The sequence below is a fragment of the Marmota monax genome, unplaced genomic scaffold (assembly GCF_021218885.2).
Source record: "Marmota monax isolate L192 unplaced genomic scaffold, Marmota_monax_Labrador192_F-V1.1 WCK01_AAM20220418_F8-fsc00081, whole genome shotgun sequence".
NCBI classification, from domain to species: Eukaryota; Metazoa; Chordata; class Mammalia; order Rodentia; family Sciuridae; genus Marmota; species Marmota monax.
In genome coordinates, this window is record NW_026695234.1 from 5133255 (window position 1) to 5153793 (window position 20539).

A 20539-nucleotide genomic window follows, 5' to 3' on the forward strand; every position below is an offset into this window, starting at 1 on the left:
GATCCCACCTGATTTATGTATTAGCTATGCCAATGGATGGGCAAAGATTAAAAATTTCTCCATTCTGTATCCCACTAGAAGTAGTAGCAGTCTAATTATGTCAAGTTCCTTGTTCAACACAAGGAGTGCCAGGTCCCAGGATATCAGGTTTAGTTAAAAATATCTATAAAAACCTTGCTGAATGAAGAAGGTAAGTCCAGCATTTGATCCTCTTTATTTTAGAAAACTTTTATTAGTTTTCTGTAATTATTTCTAGGATTTTAGCCATACCTGTAGACACCAACTGCTTCCTTAGATGTCTTTTTTAAGTGCCGGAAACGCATAGGCATTGGCAGGTCCATGCTAGTTGCCCTCCTAAAAGACAAGGCATATTACTAATGAATTCTCTTCAGGAAATGTTTTCTGTCTTGAATCAAAGTATTCTAGAGAATATGAATATACTGGTTGATCAATGCCAAGCATAATAAACGCCTAATAAAATGCACTCCTCCCCTTTTAGTACTAGGGATCAAACCCAGGGGTGCTTTACCACTGAGTCACATCCCCAACCCTTTCTATTTCTTGTTTTGAGACAGGGTCTCACCAAATTGCTGAGGCTGGCCTGGAACTTGCAATCTTCCTGCCTCAGCCTCCTGAGACACTAGGATTACATGCCTGGCTGAGGCCCATTTTTAATATACACAACAGTATTTTCTGACCATGATGACTATGGTGAGACATCTAAAACTGATAGCACAGACTATAAAGTAAATATGCTTCTTAAAAAAAAAAAAAAGAGGGCTGGGATTGTGGCTCAGCAGTAGAGCACTCGCCTAGCATGTGCAAGGCAGGCCCTGGGTTTGATCCTCAGCACCACATAAAAATAAATAAATAAAAATAAAGAAATTGTGTCCAACTAAAAAATAAATATTTTTAAAAATAAAAAAAGAAAGAAAATATGCACCTTATAATTATTAAGTTTCTTCTAACTTATATTCCTCTCTTTACTAGCTTGTTACTATTACTGCTTCAGTCTTCTTCAATGTAGCCAGGAAACTGTGATTCATGAAAAACTACACAGTGCCCTGAAACACTTAGGTAAAAGGAAAGAAGGGTACCCTCTCCATGTAAGACTTACCGAGCTGACTTTAGCTGTACCTCTTCCTCTTCCTCATCGTTTGGGTTGTATTCAGGTGGCTGTCGATGTTTAGAAGCCAGGAAGTTAAACATGTCAAATGCTGACTTCCTGGAGTCAAAAGATCAAAACATATTTAGAGAAATGCTTTAATAAAGTAGTATGTAAGACAGTGGTATCATCACTGGAAATCTCAGAGTGCATGGGGAAATAACTGTATCATTAGAAAACTCCAAACTGTTTCCACAAAAAAAGAAACTTGCCTCAGGTGGACTTCAGCCCTGGCTGAGCCATGAGGGTTTAAGGGGGGTTCATTGGCCTCCTCAGGTTTGTGGAAACGGAATTTATAATTCCGACAGTGCTTGGCACCAGATAGCTGCTCAATCAGGAATACAACTGCATCGTGGAGAATCCCCAGCATCCTCAAACCGTTAACACCTGTAGAACAAAAGGCACCTAGATGGTGAGGCATGCAGCCAACAGGAAACTGCACAGAACTTTAATGAAATGCCTGTGTAGAGAGAAACTCTGCCAGAGTATGCTCAAGAAATCAGCATTAGATAGCTGTTAAAATAATGCTGGTACAGATCTATCAATACTGAAAACGTTCATGATAGATGGCTAAGGGAAAAAGTATGCCACCAAACTGAACTGTTTTCTATATGCTCTATACACAGAAATGAGACATGCATTATACTGTTTCATGCTCATAATAGCCACCCAAGGCAGGAGTTCCTAGCTGCTGCTGCTGCTATTTTGTGATACTAGGGATTGAACCCAGGGCATTGTGCATAACAGGCAAGTACTCTACCATTGAGCTATACCCTCAGCTCAATACTAACTTCATTTTAAGGGGAGTAGACCTAGTCTCAGAATTTAATACACCCAAGATCAAAGAGCTAGTGTGTCAAGATTTTGTATAACTCCAAATACAATTCCATTTTTATTTATAAGCAATGGAGTACACATGTAAGCTGATATGTACACAGGTATCTCAATAATTTTTGAAAGGAACATTAGCCACATCCCTAACAGCACAGAACTTTTCTGTGATGTATAGTGAATGCAGGGAGTAACACACTTAATAGCTTCTTTGTTTTTTGCTCAGTTTTAGATATGTGCACAAACCACACAAGGTGAAAAATGTAAAGCTTTAGTAGAAAGTATTGTGGGAGCTCTTAGAGGGAACAATCAGTAGTCAAATACCACACAATGCTTCAGTCAACAACAAATTTTTTTTTTTGTAGTTGTACATGGACAGAATGCCTTTATTTTATTTGTTTATTTTTATGTGGTGCTGACGATCAAACCCAAAGCCTCACACAAGCTAGGCAAGCGCTCTGCCACTGCACCCCAGCCCCCAAAACAACACATTTGATGCCAAATATGATGGTGGTCTCCTGACATTACATTGGAGCTGAAATATTCCTACCCTCCAATGACAAAGCAGCTAACATAACAACCATCATAGTGCCATGTTCCATGTCTGTGGTGATGCAAATCTCCACAAACCTACTGCACTGCTTGTCACATAAAAGTATAGCATATACAATTATGTACAGTACAGAATACTTGATAATGATAATAAATGACGATTACTGGTCTATGCATTTACTCTCCTATAATTTTTAGTGTTATTTTGGACTGGATTCCTACTTATAAAGAAAAAAAAAAAAGTTAATTTTAAAACAGCCTCAGGTAGGCCCCTCAGAAGGCATTCCAGAAGGTATTGCTCTCACAAAAAAAAAAAAAGGATAGCTTCATGTGTTACTGCCCTTAAGTACTTCCAGTAGGACAAGATATGAAGGTGGAAAACAGCCTGTGGTGATGTGTGTGTTTATATAGTTTTTTTTTTTTTTTTTGGTGGTGCTGGGGATTGAACCTAGGGCCTTGTGTATCCGAGGCAAGCACTCTACCAACTAAGCTATATCCCCAGGCCCTAGTCTTTTTTTTTTTTTTTAAATATTTAATTTTCAGTTGTAGTTGGACACAATACTTTTATTTTATTTATTTCTATGTGGTACTGAGGATTGAACCCAGGGCCTCGCACATGCTAGCCGAGTGCTCCACCCCTGAGCCACAACCCCACCCTATATATAGTTTTTTTAACACAAAACCTTTTAAAATTTTAAAATAGAAAAAAATTAAAGAATAAGAATATGGAGAAAAATATTTTTAATACAGCTGTATAACATGTATTAAGCTCTAAAAGTTAAAGTAAAAAAAGTTACAGCAATATGGGGGAGATGACAAGAAAAAAAATTACAGTTAAAAGATAAGGTTATTTATTATAGAAGATAAATACTTTTTATCTCCATTTTTTAATGTTGGGGATTGAACTCAAGGCCTCACACATGTTAAGTATAATGTATTCTATAAGTGTAATCAAGCTTCACCCCCTGCTCAAGAAAAAATAATTAAAAATAAATTTAGGGCTGGGGATGTGGCTCAAGCGGTAGCACGCTCGCCTGGCATGCGTGCGGCCCAGGTTCGATCCTCAGCACCACATACACACAAAGATGTTGTGTCCGTCGAAAACTAAAAAATAAATATTAAAAAATTTTCTCTCTCATTCTCTCTCTTAAAAAAAAAAAAGGTTTTAATAAATAAATAAACAAATAAATAAATTTAGTATAGACTAAGTTACAGATTTTATGAAGTCTACAATTATGTTGTAATCTTTTACATGCACTCACTACTCAAACTATTGTATCAATTGATCCTGATGCTTTGGACTTTTTGTAATGCAAGATGATAAATTATCTTACTGTTTAAATCACTTAAGAGTTGGAGTTTCCATATGTACAGAACATAATGGTCAAAAAAGGACAAAGAGGTGACTCTGAGCAGAAACTTGAAGGATTAATAGGAGTTTGTCAAGCACAAAAGGGAAATTGGGGAAGACAAGAGATGAAGGAGAGCAGGCCATTCCTGGTGGGGGAACTGCATGAACCATGGTATGCTAATGTGAAAACATGTAATGTACATAGTAATAATTATTAGGGTACACAGGTTAAAAATTCAGCTTTCTCAGCCCTAAGCCCTGAGATTCTGATCCACATTTTCAGACCACACATTAAGACACACTGATGGATCTGAACAGAGGACCCTGAATGGTGAGGAAAGTGGTGAGAGCTTAGGCCGAACAGATGGTGCAGGCTGAGCAGGATCTTATCATGTGAGGATTCAAACTGGAAACCTCAGGAGAGCAGGGCCAATCTACTTCTACACAGGATTATATCCTTAGTGCTCACCATGGTGCTGGGCACATCACAGATGTTCAATACCTATTTATTAAAAACAAATACTTAAAGAGATGAAGATTTTGGGGCTGGGGTTGTGGCTCGGTGGTAGAGCACTTGCTTCAAATGTGTAAGGCACTGGGCTCGATTCTTAGCACCACATATAAACAAATGAATAAAATAAAGGTCCATCAACAACTAAAAATAAATAAATAGAGAGAGAGAGAGAGAGAGAGAGAGAGAGATATGAAGATTTTGTTCTACAACCAGTATGTTTGTAAACAGTAAGAGGATTTTGAGATTCCTCTGATGACAACAAATACTATACAGAAGGAGAAAAGGGAGTCTGAGGCACTAGTTATAAGGTATCTTAACATTACAGGTGAGAAAATATTGGGGAAGAAAAAACAGATGGGAATGATGAAGAAAATAAGGATGTCAGAATTGAATGGAGTTGTCTGAGCTGAGCTCTGGGGAATGGTGGAACAGTAGAAGGATTGAATCACAGGTACAATGTGAGAACATGGGAACTGCTGAACAAGCCCAGGGAATATGCAGAGTGAGAAGAAGAAGCCGGGCACCCAGGAAAATCCTAACTTTTTCTTAACTCATTTGCCATCTGTTCTTTTAAAAAATTAAATGTAATTGAGCTAATTTTTAAAAAATTTATAAGTAAGGGCTGAGGATTTAGCTCAGTTGGTAGAGTGCTTGCCTTGCATGCACAAGGCCCTGGGTTCAACACACACACACACACACACACACACACACACACAAAATAATATTGGAGGGCTGTGGTTGTAGCTCAGTTGTAGAGCACCTGCATAGGACATTTGAGGCACTGGGTTTGATCCTCAGCACCACATAAAAATAAAAATAAAGGTACTCTGTCCATATACAACTAAAAAATATATTTATAAAAAATAATCATGGAAATAAAGTGAAACAGTACAAAGAAGTAGAGTTGCCTATTCTAATTCTCCAGGTCCCACTTCTCAGAGGCAACCACTATTACATATATAATTTAAAAGTCTGTATCAGATTTTTTTTTAAAAGCTCAGATTCCTCTTTTTTTCTTTTTAAGAGAGAGAGAGAGAGAGAGAGAGAGAATCTTAAGATTTATTTTTTAGTTATTGGCGGACACAACATCTTTGTATGTGGTGCTGAGGATCGAACCCGGGCCGCACGCATGCCAGGCAAGTGCGCCACCACTTGAGCCACATCCCCAGCCCCCTGTATCAGATTTAAAAGACTATGATCATATGAGATACACACTGTTATCAACATGCCTTTTTAATCAGATTACTTTAGAATTTTTTCTAAATTCCCGTATTGAGGAGTATTTGAGTTGCTTCCAGTTTGGCTCATTGTGGTTTTATTTTACCTCCTTTTTAAAGTTGAAATAGTTTCTCATTGATACTAGGCTTCAAATGATGTAACCTAAAATTTTTTTTAGTACTTTTGTTTGAAGTGAACATGAAGGATTTTAATTAATCTAACACAGAAACCATCCATTGACTTTTTAAAATTTTTTCCAATATTCATCTCTACCCCTCCTATCTTCTTTCAAATTGGTCCTGGGAAGGTAGGTGAAAGGTATTTAAAAGAATTTTTTTTGCTGGGTATGGTAGCACACACCTATGATCCCAACTACTCCAGAGGCTGAGGCAATGAGGAATTCAAATCCAAGGCTAGCCTTGACAACTTAGTAAGATCCTATCTCAGAATAAAAATGGACTGGAGGTGTAGCTTTGTGGTAGAATACTTCTGGGTTCAATCCCAGTATCACACACAAAAAAATCTTTAAAAAAAGAAGTATTTACCTATGATACTTTAGTTTTTTTCTTTTAACAAGGAAGAGAGGATAAGTATTTCAAATACATATTTCAAAATATTAATATTTGTTAATTTTAGATGGCAGGTACTATTACACAGCCTGTGTATTTTCTTGTTTTAATCTTTGTGTGTGTGTGTTTTTTTTTCCTTTCCTTTTGCAGTGCCAGGGATCAAATCCAGTATTGCTTTGCACATACTAGGCAAATGCTCTACCACTGAACTAATCTTCAGTCTTTAGGATTTTTTTAGTTAAAAAAAAAAAAAGTCAAAGACCAGGGGCAGTGACACATACACGTATTTCCAGCAACTCGGGAGGTTGAGACAGAAGGATTACAAGTCTGAGGTTAGCCTCAGCAAGGTAGTGAAACTCTGTCTCAAAATTTTTTAAAAATAATAATAATAATAAAAAGGGGATATAAGTCAGTGGTAAAGTGCTCTTAGATTCACTCCTCAGTACCAAAAAAAAGAAAAAAGAATCTAATAGGTGACTTATCTCCCACAAAATACAAATGGCCAATAACATGAGAAGATAATCTTACTTAATTTTTTTTTTAAAATATTTATTTATTTATTTTAATTCTCGGCGGACACAACATCTTTGTTTGTATGTGGTGCTGAGGATCGAACCCGGGCCGCACGCATGCCAGGCGAGCGCGCTACCGCTTGAGCCACACCCCCAGCCCCATTACTTAATTTTTAAATGCATATTAAAATATGATTCCATCTTGATTAACAAAGATTCAGAAATTGGAAATAGTATAGATAAGAACGGAGAAGGTAGGGCTAAGCGAGGTGGTGCACGCCTGTAATCCCATCGGCTGGGGAGGCAGAGGCAGGAGGATCCCGAGTTCAAAGCCAGCCCCAGCAAAGACGACGGTGCTAAGCAACTCAGTGAGACCCTGTCTCTAAATAGAATAAAAAATAAGACTGGGGATATGGCTCAGTGGTCGAGTGCCTGTTCCAAAAAAAAAAAAAAAAATCCACAATGAGGAGTTGGGGATGTAGTTTACTGGTAGAAAACTTGTCTAGCATGCTTGAAGCTCTAGCACCCCTGCCACACACATACACACACAAACACACACACATCATGAGGTACTATTTTAAATTAACTAGAATATCTAAAATATAAAAAAAACAGGCAATATCAAGTTTTGATAAGGATATGGAGAAACTGGAACCTTTGTATACTGCTGGGAACATGAAATGGTGTAGCCACTTTGGGAAAAAAGAATTCTGTAGTCCTTTAAAAAGTTAAGGAGAGTTATCATATGAACCAGCAATGCCATTTCTAGGTACAGACCCAAGAGAAATAAAAACAGATTTGTACAAAAACTTGTATGTCAATAATCATTAGCAAGAATAAGAAAGTAAAACAACAAACAACCCCAAATATCCATCAACTGATGAATGGATAAGCAAAGTATATTCACACAATGGAATATTATTTGGTAATAAAAAGGAGTGGACTACAACCAGAGTAATGAAAAATTGTGTTCCATATGTGTACTATGCTTGAAATGCATTCAGGCTGGAGTTGTGGCTCAGCAGCCGAGCACTCATCTAGCACATGTGAGGCCCTGGGTTCAATCCTTAGCACCACATAAAAATAAATAAAATAAAGGTATTGTGTCCAACTACAACTAAAAAAAAAAAACAAAAAAACAGAAATACATTCTGCTGTCATGCATAATAAATAAATAAATTAATTAATTAAAAGAAAAAATTTTTAAAAAGGTGGTGCTGAAATGGGCTGAGGATATAGATCAATTGGTAGAGTGTTTGTCTTACAGGCACAAGGCCCTGGGTTCAATCCCCAGCACCACACAGAAAAGAAAGAAAGAAAGAAAGAGAGAGAGAGAAAGAGAGAAAGAGAGAAAGAAAGAGGAGTGGAATATGAATGCAATGTTACAGCAGGCAGGAATCAATCAATCTCTCTCTCTCTCTCAGCTTTTTTTTTTTTTTTTTTTGGTGATAGGGGTCAAACCCAGGCCTTCACAAATGCTAATCCCATGCTCTACATTGAGTTATACTCCCAGCTCAAGAAGGAGCCTTGAAAGCATTGTGAAGTGAAAAGCCAGTCACAAATATATGATTTCCATTTATATGAAAAGGTCTAGAACATGGTGTCAGGGGAAAGAGATGGGGAATTGACTAATAATGAGCAGGAGGGGTTCCTTTCAGTGACTATGAAAATATTCTGGAGTTATAAGGCAATGATGGTTGTGCAATTCTGTGAATACATAAAAACCACCAAATTATACGCTTTAAATGGATGATATGTGAATTATATCTCAAAGCTGTGAAAAATACTTTTTTAAAAAAAGTTTGTTTTTTTTTTTTTTTAAATAGAATCAATTCTATGGCTGAGACTAATAAATTGACAGAATATTCTGAGGGAGGAGTAAAATAATTGCTCTAGTCATTACCTGCAAATGAGAGCTGCTTCAGGCGGGCATTTGATCGAGCTTCCTGGACTTTATCTGTCAGTGATTTCCAGGCATCTAAAAGAAATTAAAAGAAAACTGTAGGCTACAAGATATTCATGCCAACATCTCTTAATACTAACAGTATGCACAGGCATTATACTTAGAATCCCTACAGTTGGAGCACATAACCTGTTCAGACAGTGTTTTGTTGTTTTCTTATGGTTTTAATCAATTGGGTGCATGGGGAAGTAGCTGAGAAGTTACAATAGCCAGTTGTGTTCCCTTCTTAGGTCACAGAAGCAGTCAGGAGATTTCTGCCCTGAGTCCCTAAAGCATTCACATTCTCTGGTGGAAGATTGGGTGCTACACCTAAGCATTTGAAATTAATTGTATTCTGTGACCCTAACCCAAATAGTGAAAAGATGCAACCAGGAATGTGGGTAGTTCATAACCTTAGTTCCTTAAAATTAAGGTCTGGGACTAGAAAACCTTTACAATTACTTTGATTTCTTTTTATTTATTTATTTGTTTGTTAATTCCTTCAATTTCTAACCTAAGATTCTATAATCTTTTAGCTAGGCAAGTGCTCTACCACTGAGCTACAACCCCAGCACTGTACTTCTATAGACCTGCCATTCTACAATTATTTCTCATGTAGAACTCATACTTTTGGCTGGGCATGATGGCACATGCTGTAATCCCAGCAGTTGGGAGGATGAGGCAGGAGAATTGAGAGATTAAAGCCAGGCTCAGTAATTTAGTGAGGCCCTAAGCAACTCAGTGAGACGCTTGCTCTAAAACTAACATTAAAAAAAGGGCTAGGGAGCTGGGGATGTGGCTCAAGGGGTAACGCGCTTGCCTGGCATGCGCAGGGCGCTGGGTTCGATCCTCAGCACCACATAAAAATAAAATAAAGATGTTGCGTCCACCAAAAACTGAAAAATAAATATTAAAAATTTCTCTCTCTCTCTCTCTCTTAAAAAAAAAAAAAAGGGCTGGGGATGTGTCTCAGTGGTTAAGGCCCCTCTACATTAAAAGTACTAGAGAATTTCAAAGAAAAGATCACTGTTGAGTAACTTAGGGTTATCCAAAAACCCATTGAGATTAATAGGATATTGAGTTTAAGTAATAGAAATTAGGTTAGGCAAATAAGAATGGGGAGTAGTTCAATCCCCCATACACCCCCAAAAAAGAAGAGCTCACACTTTCTCATACTTTCAAACTAGCTTTTTTTTTTTTTCCTCCTTACATTATTATTATTTGTACTGGGGATTAAACCCAAGGGTACTTTACCACTGAGCACATTTCCCATTCCTTTTTATTTATTTTTTAGAATTTTGAGACAGGGTCTTGCTAAGTTGCTGAAGCTGGCCTTTAATTTGTGATTCTCCTGCCTCAGTCTCCCAAATCACTGGGATTACAGGCATGTTCCATCACACCTGCTCAGAAGAGACATCTTTTGGGGGAGGTAAGGGGTACCAGGGATTGAACTCAGGGGCACTTAACCACTGAGCCACATCCCCAGCCCTGTTTTGTACTTTATTTAGAGACAGGGTCTCACTGAGTTGCTAGTGCTTCGCTTTTACTGAACCTGGCTTTGAACTTGTGATTCTTCCTGCCTCAGCCTCCGGAGCCACTGGGATTACAGGTGAGTGCCAATGAGCCCAGCTTAGAAAAGTCATCTTTGGCTTTGTCCTCTCCTTATTATCTAAGCAGTCACAAAATGCGTCCATTCTTTCTTTTCCTACATGGGTTTTATTACTTGGCATTTCTATTAGTAATACTCTCATGAATGACTTCTTGCCTCCCAATGTCTCCAGTTCAATCTATCTTGTATGGAGCTACACATTAAACTTTTGAAACTCTGCCTTTATTTTACTCCCCCAGAACTGCAGAGGTCTCAGGGCTTGGAAGTGCAGGTCCTCCAAAACTTGTGACAAATTCACCTTCTCAATTTTTCTTTCACTATTACCTGACATGAATTTCAATGTCAACTTCTCATCTGACACCACTCTAAACCTATCATGTGTGATTACATCTATCTTTGTTTACATCCTTCTTCAAAAGCCCTCCTCCCCATTCCTGTTTGCCTAACCCAATTTCTATTATCTTCTTAAACTCAATCTCCTATTAATCTCCATGGGTTCTTGGATAACCCTAAGTTACTCAGAGTGATCTTTCTTTCCTTTGAGATTCTCTAGTACTTATAACCTAGAGAACATTCCCTACTTTTTCACCTACATACCAGGGATACCAATATGAATAAGAAAGTAAAATCCTTTATGTTAATTAAGTCATAAAAAATGAAAACTTTTACAAAGTAAGGCTTAAGCTAAGAGAGAGGAACATATAAAATTTAAAATGAGCAAGTGGTAATGATACGTACTCTGTATCATTAACTTCTCACATGAATTATGGATATTTCTCTAAGACAAATTTCTAAAGGACACAGAAAATATATAATGCTTCTTAATATCCTTCATAAAATCTGGCACAATCTGTCACACCTCAATGACATAATATATAAGAACAGAGATAGCTGAAACAGGGCCTCTGTTGCTGGGTCTACCTAATTTAACTACTCACCTTCAATACTTTCTGCACAGATTTGAAAGCCATCATCACTTGAAATTTCAAAAACTAGTCCTTTCTTGGGCTTTTTCTCAGCTATGCTTTCCTTCCGCTTTTGTTCTTGCTGGAGCCAAAGCATCAGCGGAGAGCTGAAATTACTTTCTTCTTCTTCTACTGCTTTAGGTTCTATGAGGAGGCAAACGGGAACCAAAGTGGTTGCAATGACAAATGCTTACTGAACACTGATTCTGCAGAGTACATGCACTATCTCTAAGCTAACAACATGTCATTGTTGGTATTACTACTCCCATTCACAGATAAAAAACAGAGGCTCAAAGAGCTTGCCCTCCATCATAGCTAGAAAGTGATTACAACCATTTTATTGTTTTGTTTTCAACATAAAGTCTTGTAGTTTCTGGTATGATAGACAATCTGATAGTTTTCCCATAAGTAATTGTTCTCGGTAGAGTCAAGGCTAAAAAAAAAAATAATGGTTAACATGTGAAGTACTTACTATGTCTCAGATTCTCTTTCAAAAACTTCACAGATGGACTCACATAAACCTTATAACAACCCAGCAAAGTAAGTGTTATTATAATCTCCATTTTAAAGGTAAGAAAACTGAGGCAGAGAAAGGAGAATAACAAGCTAAGTTCACAGAGCTACTGGGTGGCCAGGCAGGGATTCTAACTCATTTGGTTCCAAAGTCCTCATTCTCAGTCCCCACCCTCCCTTGCCTTCCTCCATCAATAGATGTGTCAGCCCCCCTGCAACAGCAGCAAATTATCAGGATGTGACAATAAATCTCATGCCTGGGCCCGTTCTCCACCTTGTTCTCTTCTGAAGAAGAGAACCCTCTATCCAGAAGAGAACCCTCTATGGAACAGGGAAAGGCCTTATATTCATGGCTTCTGATCTTGAATGCAGGGCCCAGTTGTTTCCTGACCGAAATTTGTCACAAAAGATGAAAAGTGCTAGGATATGTACCTGGTGGTGGAACCAAAATCCATCTAATAAAATGGTTCTTGGTTTCCTATGGCAACACCTAAGGGATAAAGTCAGATTATCTCTAGCTATTTAAATTTCATTGTTAAAGCCAGTAGAGCAGAAGAGATTTTACAGGCAATGTTTTGTGTCCCTTAGCTGACAGATGATCACAGATTATGTAGTGGAAGAATGCTAGAAGACAGGTGCTGACTTTCTGTCTAACTTCAACCAATCACTTAACTGCTTGAAGCTTAGAAGTAAAGTAGGTAATTTTAATACTCCTAGCTTAAAATTGTGACTCTAACCAATTAGTCACATACCTGTACTTTCTTGCTCATTTGCTGGATTTTGGGTTGCTGGAATCTCTGGAATAGCTGCTTGTCTAAATGAAAATAAAACCAGGTGTAAGATACAACACCAGCTAGGCATTATATACTGTCCTTGTTCTTGAACATCATTCAGTTGTTAATTATACAAAACTTGTTAAATGACCACCACCACCACCACCATACTACTGAATGGCCCACAAAATAAAACTGTCTTTGATGAGATTCCTTTCCAAATACTGACATTTGCTTTTGAAGTTGTGAAATGTGCTCTTAAAATTCTTCTCATATCGTTAGTTTTAGGAAAAAATGAAAGGACACTTGTCAGAAGCTATTCTACAGTTACTCAAATAAGCTAGCTGGTTTAACTAAAAGTAAGCTGCATGAACTAGTAAACCATCAATTTTCACTTTGTAAAATTAATAGATCTTTAAACAATCCAAATGTGTATCAATATATATTAAATAAAGAAGTTAAATACATCATTATAGATCCTCATAATAGTACTGGAGGCAGCCACTAAAAAAGTGACTTTTACTAGCACAGAAAGATATATAGAAAACAATCCCGTACATGGAAAAAAAAAAAAACAAGAAAAAGATAGTAGCTATGCTGTTATTCCTTTTATATATAAAAAAATACATATTCACATACAAACTAAACCATATATTATTACCAACAGCCACCTTTAGGGAATAGATTGAGAAGGGGTGGGCAGAACAAATAGGAAACTATTATCCAAATGATTCTATGCCCTGATTTTTATAAGCTTTTATTAATTCCATTAAGCAAAAATGAAAACAAAACCAAAGCCTATGAAAATAGGGAGGAACTATTTTTTAAATGACAAAGTTGAGGTATTAATTTTAGAGAATTAATTTTTAAGCTTACCCTGCAGGCTGCCCACATTCCTTTTGTGAAGACTGTTCCACATTAGCTGTATCCTGCTGCTCAGCCTCTGCTCCTGGAGTCCTGGAGTAGAGAAGAAAAGTATTTGTATCTTTGCATGAAACTATAGGTACATATGTTTCAAATTAAATGTGGAGGCCAGTCTAAAGAAATGACTCTATCAAGAGCTGATAAAATTTGTGAGCCGACAATAAATACTTATGGTCGTAAAGGTTAGAATAATGGTTACCTGGAAGGGTACTGACCAAGAGATAGCACAAGGAGCCTTCTGGGGCACTGAAAGTATTCTATATCTTGATCTGAGTGGTGGTGACATAAGTGTATACATATGTAAAAATTCACTTGTAGGCCAGGTGCAGTGGTGCATGCCTGCAATCCCAGTGGCTTGGGAGGCTGATGTAGAAGGATCCTGAGTTCAAAGCCAGCCTCAGCAAATTAGCAAGTCCCTATGTAACTTAGTGAGATTCTATCTCAAAATAAAATATCAAAAAGGGGCCGAGTATGTAGCTCAGTGGCTTGAATGGCCCTGGTTCAATCCCTGATACCAAAAAATAAAATAAAATAAAAATCGCTTGTTGGGGTGAGGTTGTAGCTCAGTGGTATAGTGCTTGCCTAGCCCATGTGAGGCCCTCGATCCAATCCTCAGCACCGTATAAAGATAAATAAATAAAGGTATTGTATCCATCTATAACTAAATATATATACATATATATATATATATATATAAATCACTTGTATATTTTTTTAAATTTTTAAAAAATATTTATTTTTTTAAAAGTTTTTCGGTGGACATAACATCTTTATTTTATTTTCATGTGGTGCTGAGGATCGAACCTAGCGCCCTGCGCATGCCAGGCAAACACGCTACCGCTTGAGCCACATCCCCACCCCCACTTGTATATTTTATATAAGGACATTTTAAAAAAGGACTCTGAGCGTACATCAGGGGGCTTTGCCCACCAGTTAGGAATAAGCATTTTCTAGTATCTGTAAAAACTCGGCAAAAAAGAAACAGGAGCAAACAGCAACACCATTTGAAATCAGAACAAAGTATATTTACAGGTAGAGTTCTATCCAAGAGTCAAACTGTTCACTTGTGGAGTTGAATTTTGCTCTATTAATCACCACTGGTAATTAAAAAAAAAAAATCAAAGTTAATACCTAGAAAACCCAACTAATGCAATTTACTTCCAAAAAGTCCCTCCCCAAAGACTTCTATTTCAACAGCCCCTAATCCAGAGCATAAAATCCTGCAGACACAACAGAGACAATACTGCATGGCTCACCCTATGACTGAGGTCAGGGATGCTGTGTTGGCTTCTTGGTCTGGAATGTGTGCTTCAGAAGAACTGGTCCTCAAATGGGAAACTTTGTGCTTCTTGCCATTCCCTTTATCCAGGGGCAGCTGAATCCGTTTGATTTTTGGTTTGGGTTTAGTGGGGGCCAGCACTGAGGGGCTCCCGGACTGCTGTCCAGAGGATGGAGAGGCCCCTGGAGAGGATGAGCTGGCTTGCATGGCTGAGGGTAAAGCCTTGTTCTGCTCTAGCCCCACATTATTAGGAGCATCTACTGTCTGGGTGAAGTTGGATACCTGGGTCCCAGAAGCAGAATCAAGGTCACGCTGGGAAGAAAGGATCCCGGCTTTGCTGGCCAGGAGCTGGTTCACGTGCTGCAGCTGATAATGTTCTTCTGCCTCGCCAGCTGGTGATGGAGCTGTCAGGCCCGTAGTCTGAGAAGAGGGGAGCACACAGATGCTAGATGCTGCAGTCATTGCAGCAGTAGAGGGAGTCTGTGATGTCGCCATTTGTGGAAACATTCCTGAACTTGGTGGTAGAGCCACAGGCTGTTCCTGAATGCCCAGGCTCTGCTGGCTGGCTTTGATTAGAAGATTGCTTATTGAGCCAATATCTGGAGTACCAAGCAACCTCGGGTTAGTTAAGGTGACATGTCCTGGAACTGATGCACTACTTGTAGGAGTTGTTGTAGTTTGCATGGATACCACATTCAAGACAGAGGAACTGGATGCCAAGCCAGACACAGGCCCTGATGTGAGGTGGCTAGTGTCTTGGCTTATTGTTGATGTGCCCACCGCTGTGGCAGCAGTTCCTCCCACACTCTGTGGTGGTAACAGGGGTGCCTGTTCAAAATACATGATGCCAGATTTAGATCTTTTTATGATGTTGGGGACAGTTCGATGAGATGAAGTATTAAGTGACCCCAAATCTAATAGATTGGGATGATTTGAAAGCTGGGAGGGTGTGAAGTTAATCAGTGTCATATTAGAAACCACATCAGAGGGGGCAATGTTTGAAGGGGTACTAGAGGGAGCAAGTTTTTTATTCTTTCGGGTATGTAGACGAGATATGGGTCTTTTCTTGAGTCCAGAGGAAGGAGTGGCTACTGTGGTATTGAGGTCTGTCCTCTGGCTGGCTTCTGAAACCAAAAGCTGGGGATCTGGAGGAGGCTGAACCCCAATAAGCAGGCCTGAAGGAGGACTGCTGATGTTGGGTGGGAAACTACTTTGAGTAGCTGCAGGGAAGGAATGTAAGTGCTGGTGATGAGGCATGGGGAGCAATCCTTTGCTAGCAGGAGGGAACAGAGGTTGAGAAGTTGGCAAGCTTGGATTTAGTCCTGTGGTTAGGGTGAGGCCACCTCCCATGGGTCCCAATACTGAAGTATTTGTCTCCATCACACTGGGTGTAGAACTAACAGAAGAGGTCAACTGGATTTTTTGGGTCACTCCATTTGGAAGAGTTTGGAGAACATAAAGTGGCTGCATGTTCTGGTTAACAACAATGAGTTTCTCAGTGGCTGGTTTCAGGTGGGGTGGAGTGGTCTGGACAGCTGCATTAGAAATCTGAGATGGGCCGGGACTATCAGTAGAATTGGGCACATACTTCTGGTTCTGGATGGGAACAGTGGGGGAAACAGGTACCTGAAGGCCAGGGGTGCTACTGTTTCGAGTTAAATCTTGACTGTTGCCGTGACCTTGCTCCACTGAACCACAAGGAGGGCTGGAGATGTGGTCTGCATCCATGTGTCCTTGGATAAAGTGATCAGGAGTCATGTGGCCTTCAGGAGTAGGATCTACTCCTGGACTCAGCAGTGCTGAGTCACCTTCAGTGGGGGCTACAGATTTCTCTGTGATGGTTACTCGCTTCTCTCCCGAGTCTGAGATGACAGCCAGTCTACCGGGATTCTGGCTAGGGACCGTAGGACTTCGGGTGGTCAGGACAGAGAGATCAGATGGCAGCTCTAGAGGCAACTCAAACTGCTCCTCTGCTGAGATAGAGGAAGAGACACTACTGTCCACAGGCTCTGTTGTGGGCAGCTGCTGAGAAAATACCTCAAAAAGACCCATGTCCTTTTCCCGATTACTATCAAGACCCAAACCTTCACCAAGATTCAGGAGTTCTGAGGAAGATGACTCTGGGCTCTCACCCAAAGCCTGCATGGATGGAGTATTCTTCAGTACAAAGTCCATAATGTCTGAAGGCAGGATATTCCCACAGTCATCACTGTTGTTATTGTCTGAATCTGATTTCAGAAGCTCAGTATTATAGGTGTCCAATAAATTTTTGTCTGAGGGGGTACTTGTATGGACCCTGCGGCTTGACTCCAATGAGCTGAGCTGAGCTTCTAAGGAATCCTGTCCCTGTGTTTTAACTCTGCTTACTGCATGACAGTTATCCATCTTTGGCTCATTTTTGTGGCCAACAGAACTCTTAATGACATGTTCTTTTTCTCCAGCATCTTCAGGTCGATCAATCTTTAAGTTTTCTGTTCCATTTTCTTTACTACTTCTTTTTGGAATCTGGCTGCTCTTCCTTGTTGTTGCTGTGACACTGGTATCACTCTCTGTCCCATCATCAACACCATCCAACTGTGAAATTTTTGGAAGATCGCATTGCTCCTCTTCCCGAAATAAATTATGGGATGCCAGCCGTTCTTCTCCACCTGAAGAAATGACTGTTCTTGTGAAGTTGTAGTAATACAAGTCGTCCTCATCTGAAGTGCTCAAGTCATCGGCCCCATCCACCTGCCCTTCAGCTGATCTCTTGCCTCGCTTCTTCCCGGTGGAGCTGCTATAGAATGGAATATCTTCTTCGCCATAGGATCTGACTCCATAGAGTGGGGTTAGCCCAAAGAACATGTTAGAACGTGCACGGGCGCTGCGACGGGGATATCTCCTCTTAAAAGAGCCATCCTCCTGAGCTTTGGGGCCATCTGGAAGCATTAAGTTTCTGTCCTGTACTGGAAGATTCTGATAGTTGTTACTTTGAGAATCCTGGGATGAGACATTATTGGGGCTTGGTTGAGCCACTGGCCCATCTCCTGAACTTTCGGAAACTGAAACTGGTTCTGTTGGTGATGCTGACTCTATTTGCAAAGGGGAGGCAGGACCACTTTCTTTCAGTGCATTTTTGGACTGATTCTCACTTTCCATTTTTAAAGGTGTCAATGTCACTTTGACTGTGCGTTTCCGGGGTGCTTGTAATTCCTTGGCAGGTCCTTCTACTTGCATGGATGGAACTTTGGGGACTCCTGAAACAGAAAGGACTTTATCTCCAATCTTATCAGAAGAAACATTATTACATGGCCGTTGCCCCATAAATTCAGAAGTCAAAACCTCATCCACATATTCTGGCTTTAGGTTTCCTTCCTCACCAGTTGTCACCTGTCCAGGTTCCAAAAAAGATTTACTGGCATGCTTTTCTTTGAAAGTTTCTTTACAAGACTTTTTCCCCTTTTGTCTCCTGTCTCTGGAACTAGATGCCACATGTTCACTGATAATGGATGATCTGTTGCTCACTCCAGAAAGCTTTAAGGTTTTGATTTCAGTATCTTCATCTGGAGAAGGATTAGTCAGTTGGGTAGAATCTGTGTGTTGGTCTCGATCATTCCTTTGTCCTCTCAAATGGAGTTGGGGGAAGGAGAGGGCCTCTTTAGAAGAAAATGGCACTGAAGAAGGTTCAGCAAAATTGCTGATTTTACTAGCATTTAATTCTCCAGAAGCTGTGTTATGAACCTGTGGAGCTAATTTAGGAATTCCAGGGTAAGCCAGGTTATGTGCAGATCCCTCTGAACTCTTGGAACTCAGCATTTTGATTTTTTCTCCCTTTAAAGAGGAGCCCTTGGATGTCACATCTGAAGCACCAGAATGCTTCATTTCTGAAGATGAAGATCCATCCAAGTGACTGGTTTTAGAGCCTACAGTGACTACCGTTCTTTGCAAACTTGAAGATGTGGGAGTGCTGTGCCCTACGGTAGCACTTGAATTCAGTGGCCCTAAGTTATGATCAACTGCTTTGGCACTTGACTCAGGATCTGTAGGGGTCCCAATGGTGGAGGCTGAGGAAACACTATTCCTGGAATAAGTATTCCCAGTTCTCATTGGAGACATTATCCTGAGCTTAGACCGCTGGGGTGACAAGGAAGAAGTACTGTGTCGCCTGGAGCCAATGCTTCGCAGTCCAGAGGAGAGTAAAGGATCACCTACTGTGACTATTTCATGAGTGGTTGGGGTAGGACTTCCTGAACAAAAGAGAAAAAGTAAGAAATTCTATTACAGACAGAACAAATATGTGGAAGTCACTGGTTTTAATGACTTGTCTACATGTAACTACAGGTAATTGAAAATCTATTTTCAGGGGCTGAGGCTGTAGTTCAGTGGGCACTGGGTTCAATCCTTAGCACCACATAAAAATAAATAAGGATACTGTGTGTTCATCTACAACTAAATAAATATTTCTTAAAAAAATCTCTTTTCTGTAGCAAAAGTCACCAAGATAAGGTTGCCTAAAAGAATTACAAATTCGTCTTTGGGCTGACCCTGGGTCAAGTAGGTCATTAAAGTCCTTTACCTGCAGAAGGCAATGGCCGACAGCCAGGGGATCTCTGTGTAGGAGAGTAACTGGGTGTTCGAATCCTAGGGACTTTTGAGATGACATGATAATAACAGGAGCTAGAGGCTTGCGAATGAGGAGGTCGGTCTGGTGATGGAGGACTTAGAATTTCAGCTGTACTCTGACTCTCTTTAGATGAACTTTCTGTGGTAGAAAATAAAAACTCTTAAATGAAAAAGATTAAAATAAAATATCAAACAAATGAGACAATAAAAAGCAAGCTATTTGGTAAATGTCAAGCTAGAAACAAAGGAGACCTCCCATATAAATGGCTTTTCTTTCATCTTTCAGTCTCAGTACATACTCCCCAAACTCAAGTCCTGTTTCAACTAAAAACTAACCTAAAAACGATGATGGACTGTGGGCAATGGTCCGATTTTCATCGTGTTCAACAGTGCTGTTGATATCTGGCTCTACAACTGGAGGACGGCATTCCACTATCTTGCACGTGTACACACAGCGCTTGCGAGCATCTGTGGTGCTCCAGTACACTCGGGAACACCTGGCAAACAGATAGGGAAAAATCACAAATGAGAGAACAGAAACAGAAACTGACATTGTCAAACCTCTCCTCATCCTGGGTTACCTGTCTTGATTTAGAGAATTTACCTTTATTTCATGGGTTCTTGGTATAGATTCCACTGATAATGGATGATCTATTGCTCACTCCAGAAAGCTTTAAGGTTTTGACAAGTTTTTGAAGTTCTTACTATTTCTTAGACTCTCAGGAAATAGCACAAGATCTTTTTAAAATTAAATTGTAAGCAGGTACATAAAATAGTAAAATATCCTAAACTCAGAAAAAGAAAAACACCACCACTACTAAAAATAGTTATTAACCTCCACAATGTATACAAAGTGAGGTCCTAAAGTAAAGAACAAACCAGAGGTGTTTCCTTTTGGAGAAACACAAGACAAAAGAAATACAATTGCTTCAAATCTGCTGAATGTTTGTACAATGAGCTGCCAACTACATGTCAAGTATAGTTTGTGTTATCAGAATTAGAATGCAGAATAAATTGAAGCATAAACTGCAAAATGAGACTCCAATAAGGGAGAGGTAGAAGGGTAATTTTGAATTTATACTGTCAGCTTGTAGGATACTTAAACTACCTATTTCATATAAAAGATATAAGTTCTGACTGGAGAATTCGATGATTATTATGGGGACTTAAATTTTAGAAAGATCTATAAAATAAATCCGCAGCACTGTAAAAGAAGCGGG

At 39.4% G+C, this 20539-nt stretch overlaps 1 protein-coding gene across 7 annotated transcripts in view; it reads right to left on the reverse strand.

Moving 5' to 3' along the window:
* Kmt2a (lysine methyltransferase 2A) overlaps nucleotides 1-20539 on the reverse strand; it is an 84015-nt gene that overhangs the window by 6085 nt on the left and 57391 nt on the right. For 6 of the 7 annotated variants that reach the window (XM_058577160.1, XM_058577159.1, XM_058577158.1 and 3 more), the window contains 10 exons: nucleotides 19656-19816; nucleotides 19273-19458; nucleotides 14695-18943; nucleotides 13391-13471; nucleotides 12494-12555; nucleotides 11202-11372; nucleotides 8616-8690; nucleotides 1374-1552; nucleotides 1118-1221; nucleotides 271-354 (listed from right to left, as the gene is read on the reverse strand). In XM_058577160.1, the coding sequence (XP_058433143.1) occupies nucleotides 271-354; nucleotides 1118-1221; nucleotides 1374-1552; nucleotides 8616-8690; nucleotides 11202-11372; nucleotides 12494-12555; nucleotides 13391-13471; nucleotides 14695-18943; nucleotides 19273-19458; nucleotides 19656-19816 (5352 nt within the window). The remainder of the gene's footprint in view (nucleotides 1-270; nucleotides 355-1117; nucleotides 1222-1373; nucleotides 1553-8615; nucleotides 8691-11201; nucleotides 11373-12493; nucleotides 12556-13390; nucleotides 13472-14694; nucleotides 18944-19272; nucleotides 19459-19655; nucleotides 19817-20539) is intronic. The other variant, XM_058577164.1, reaches the window with a different exon arrangement.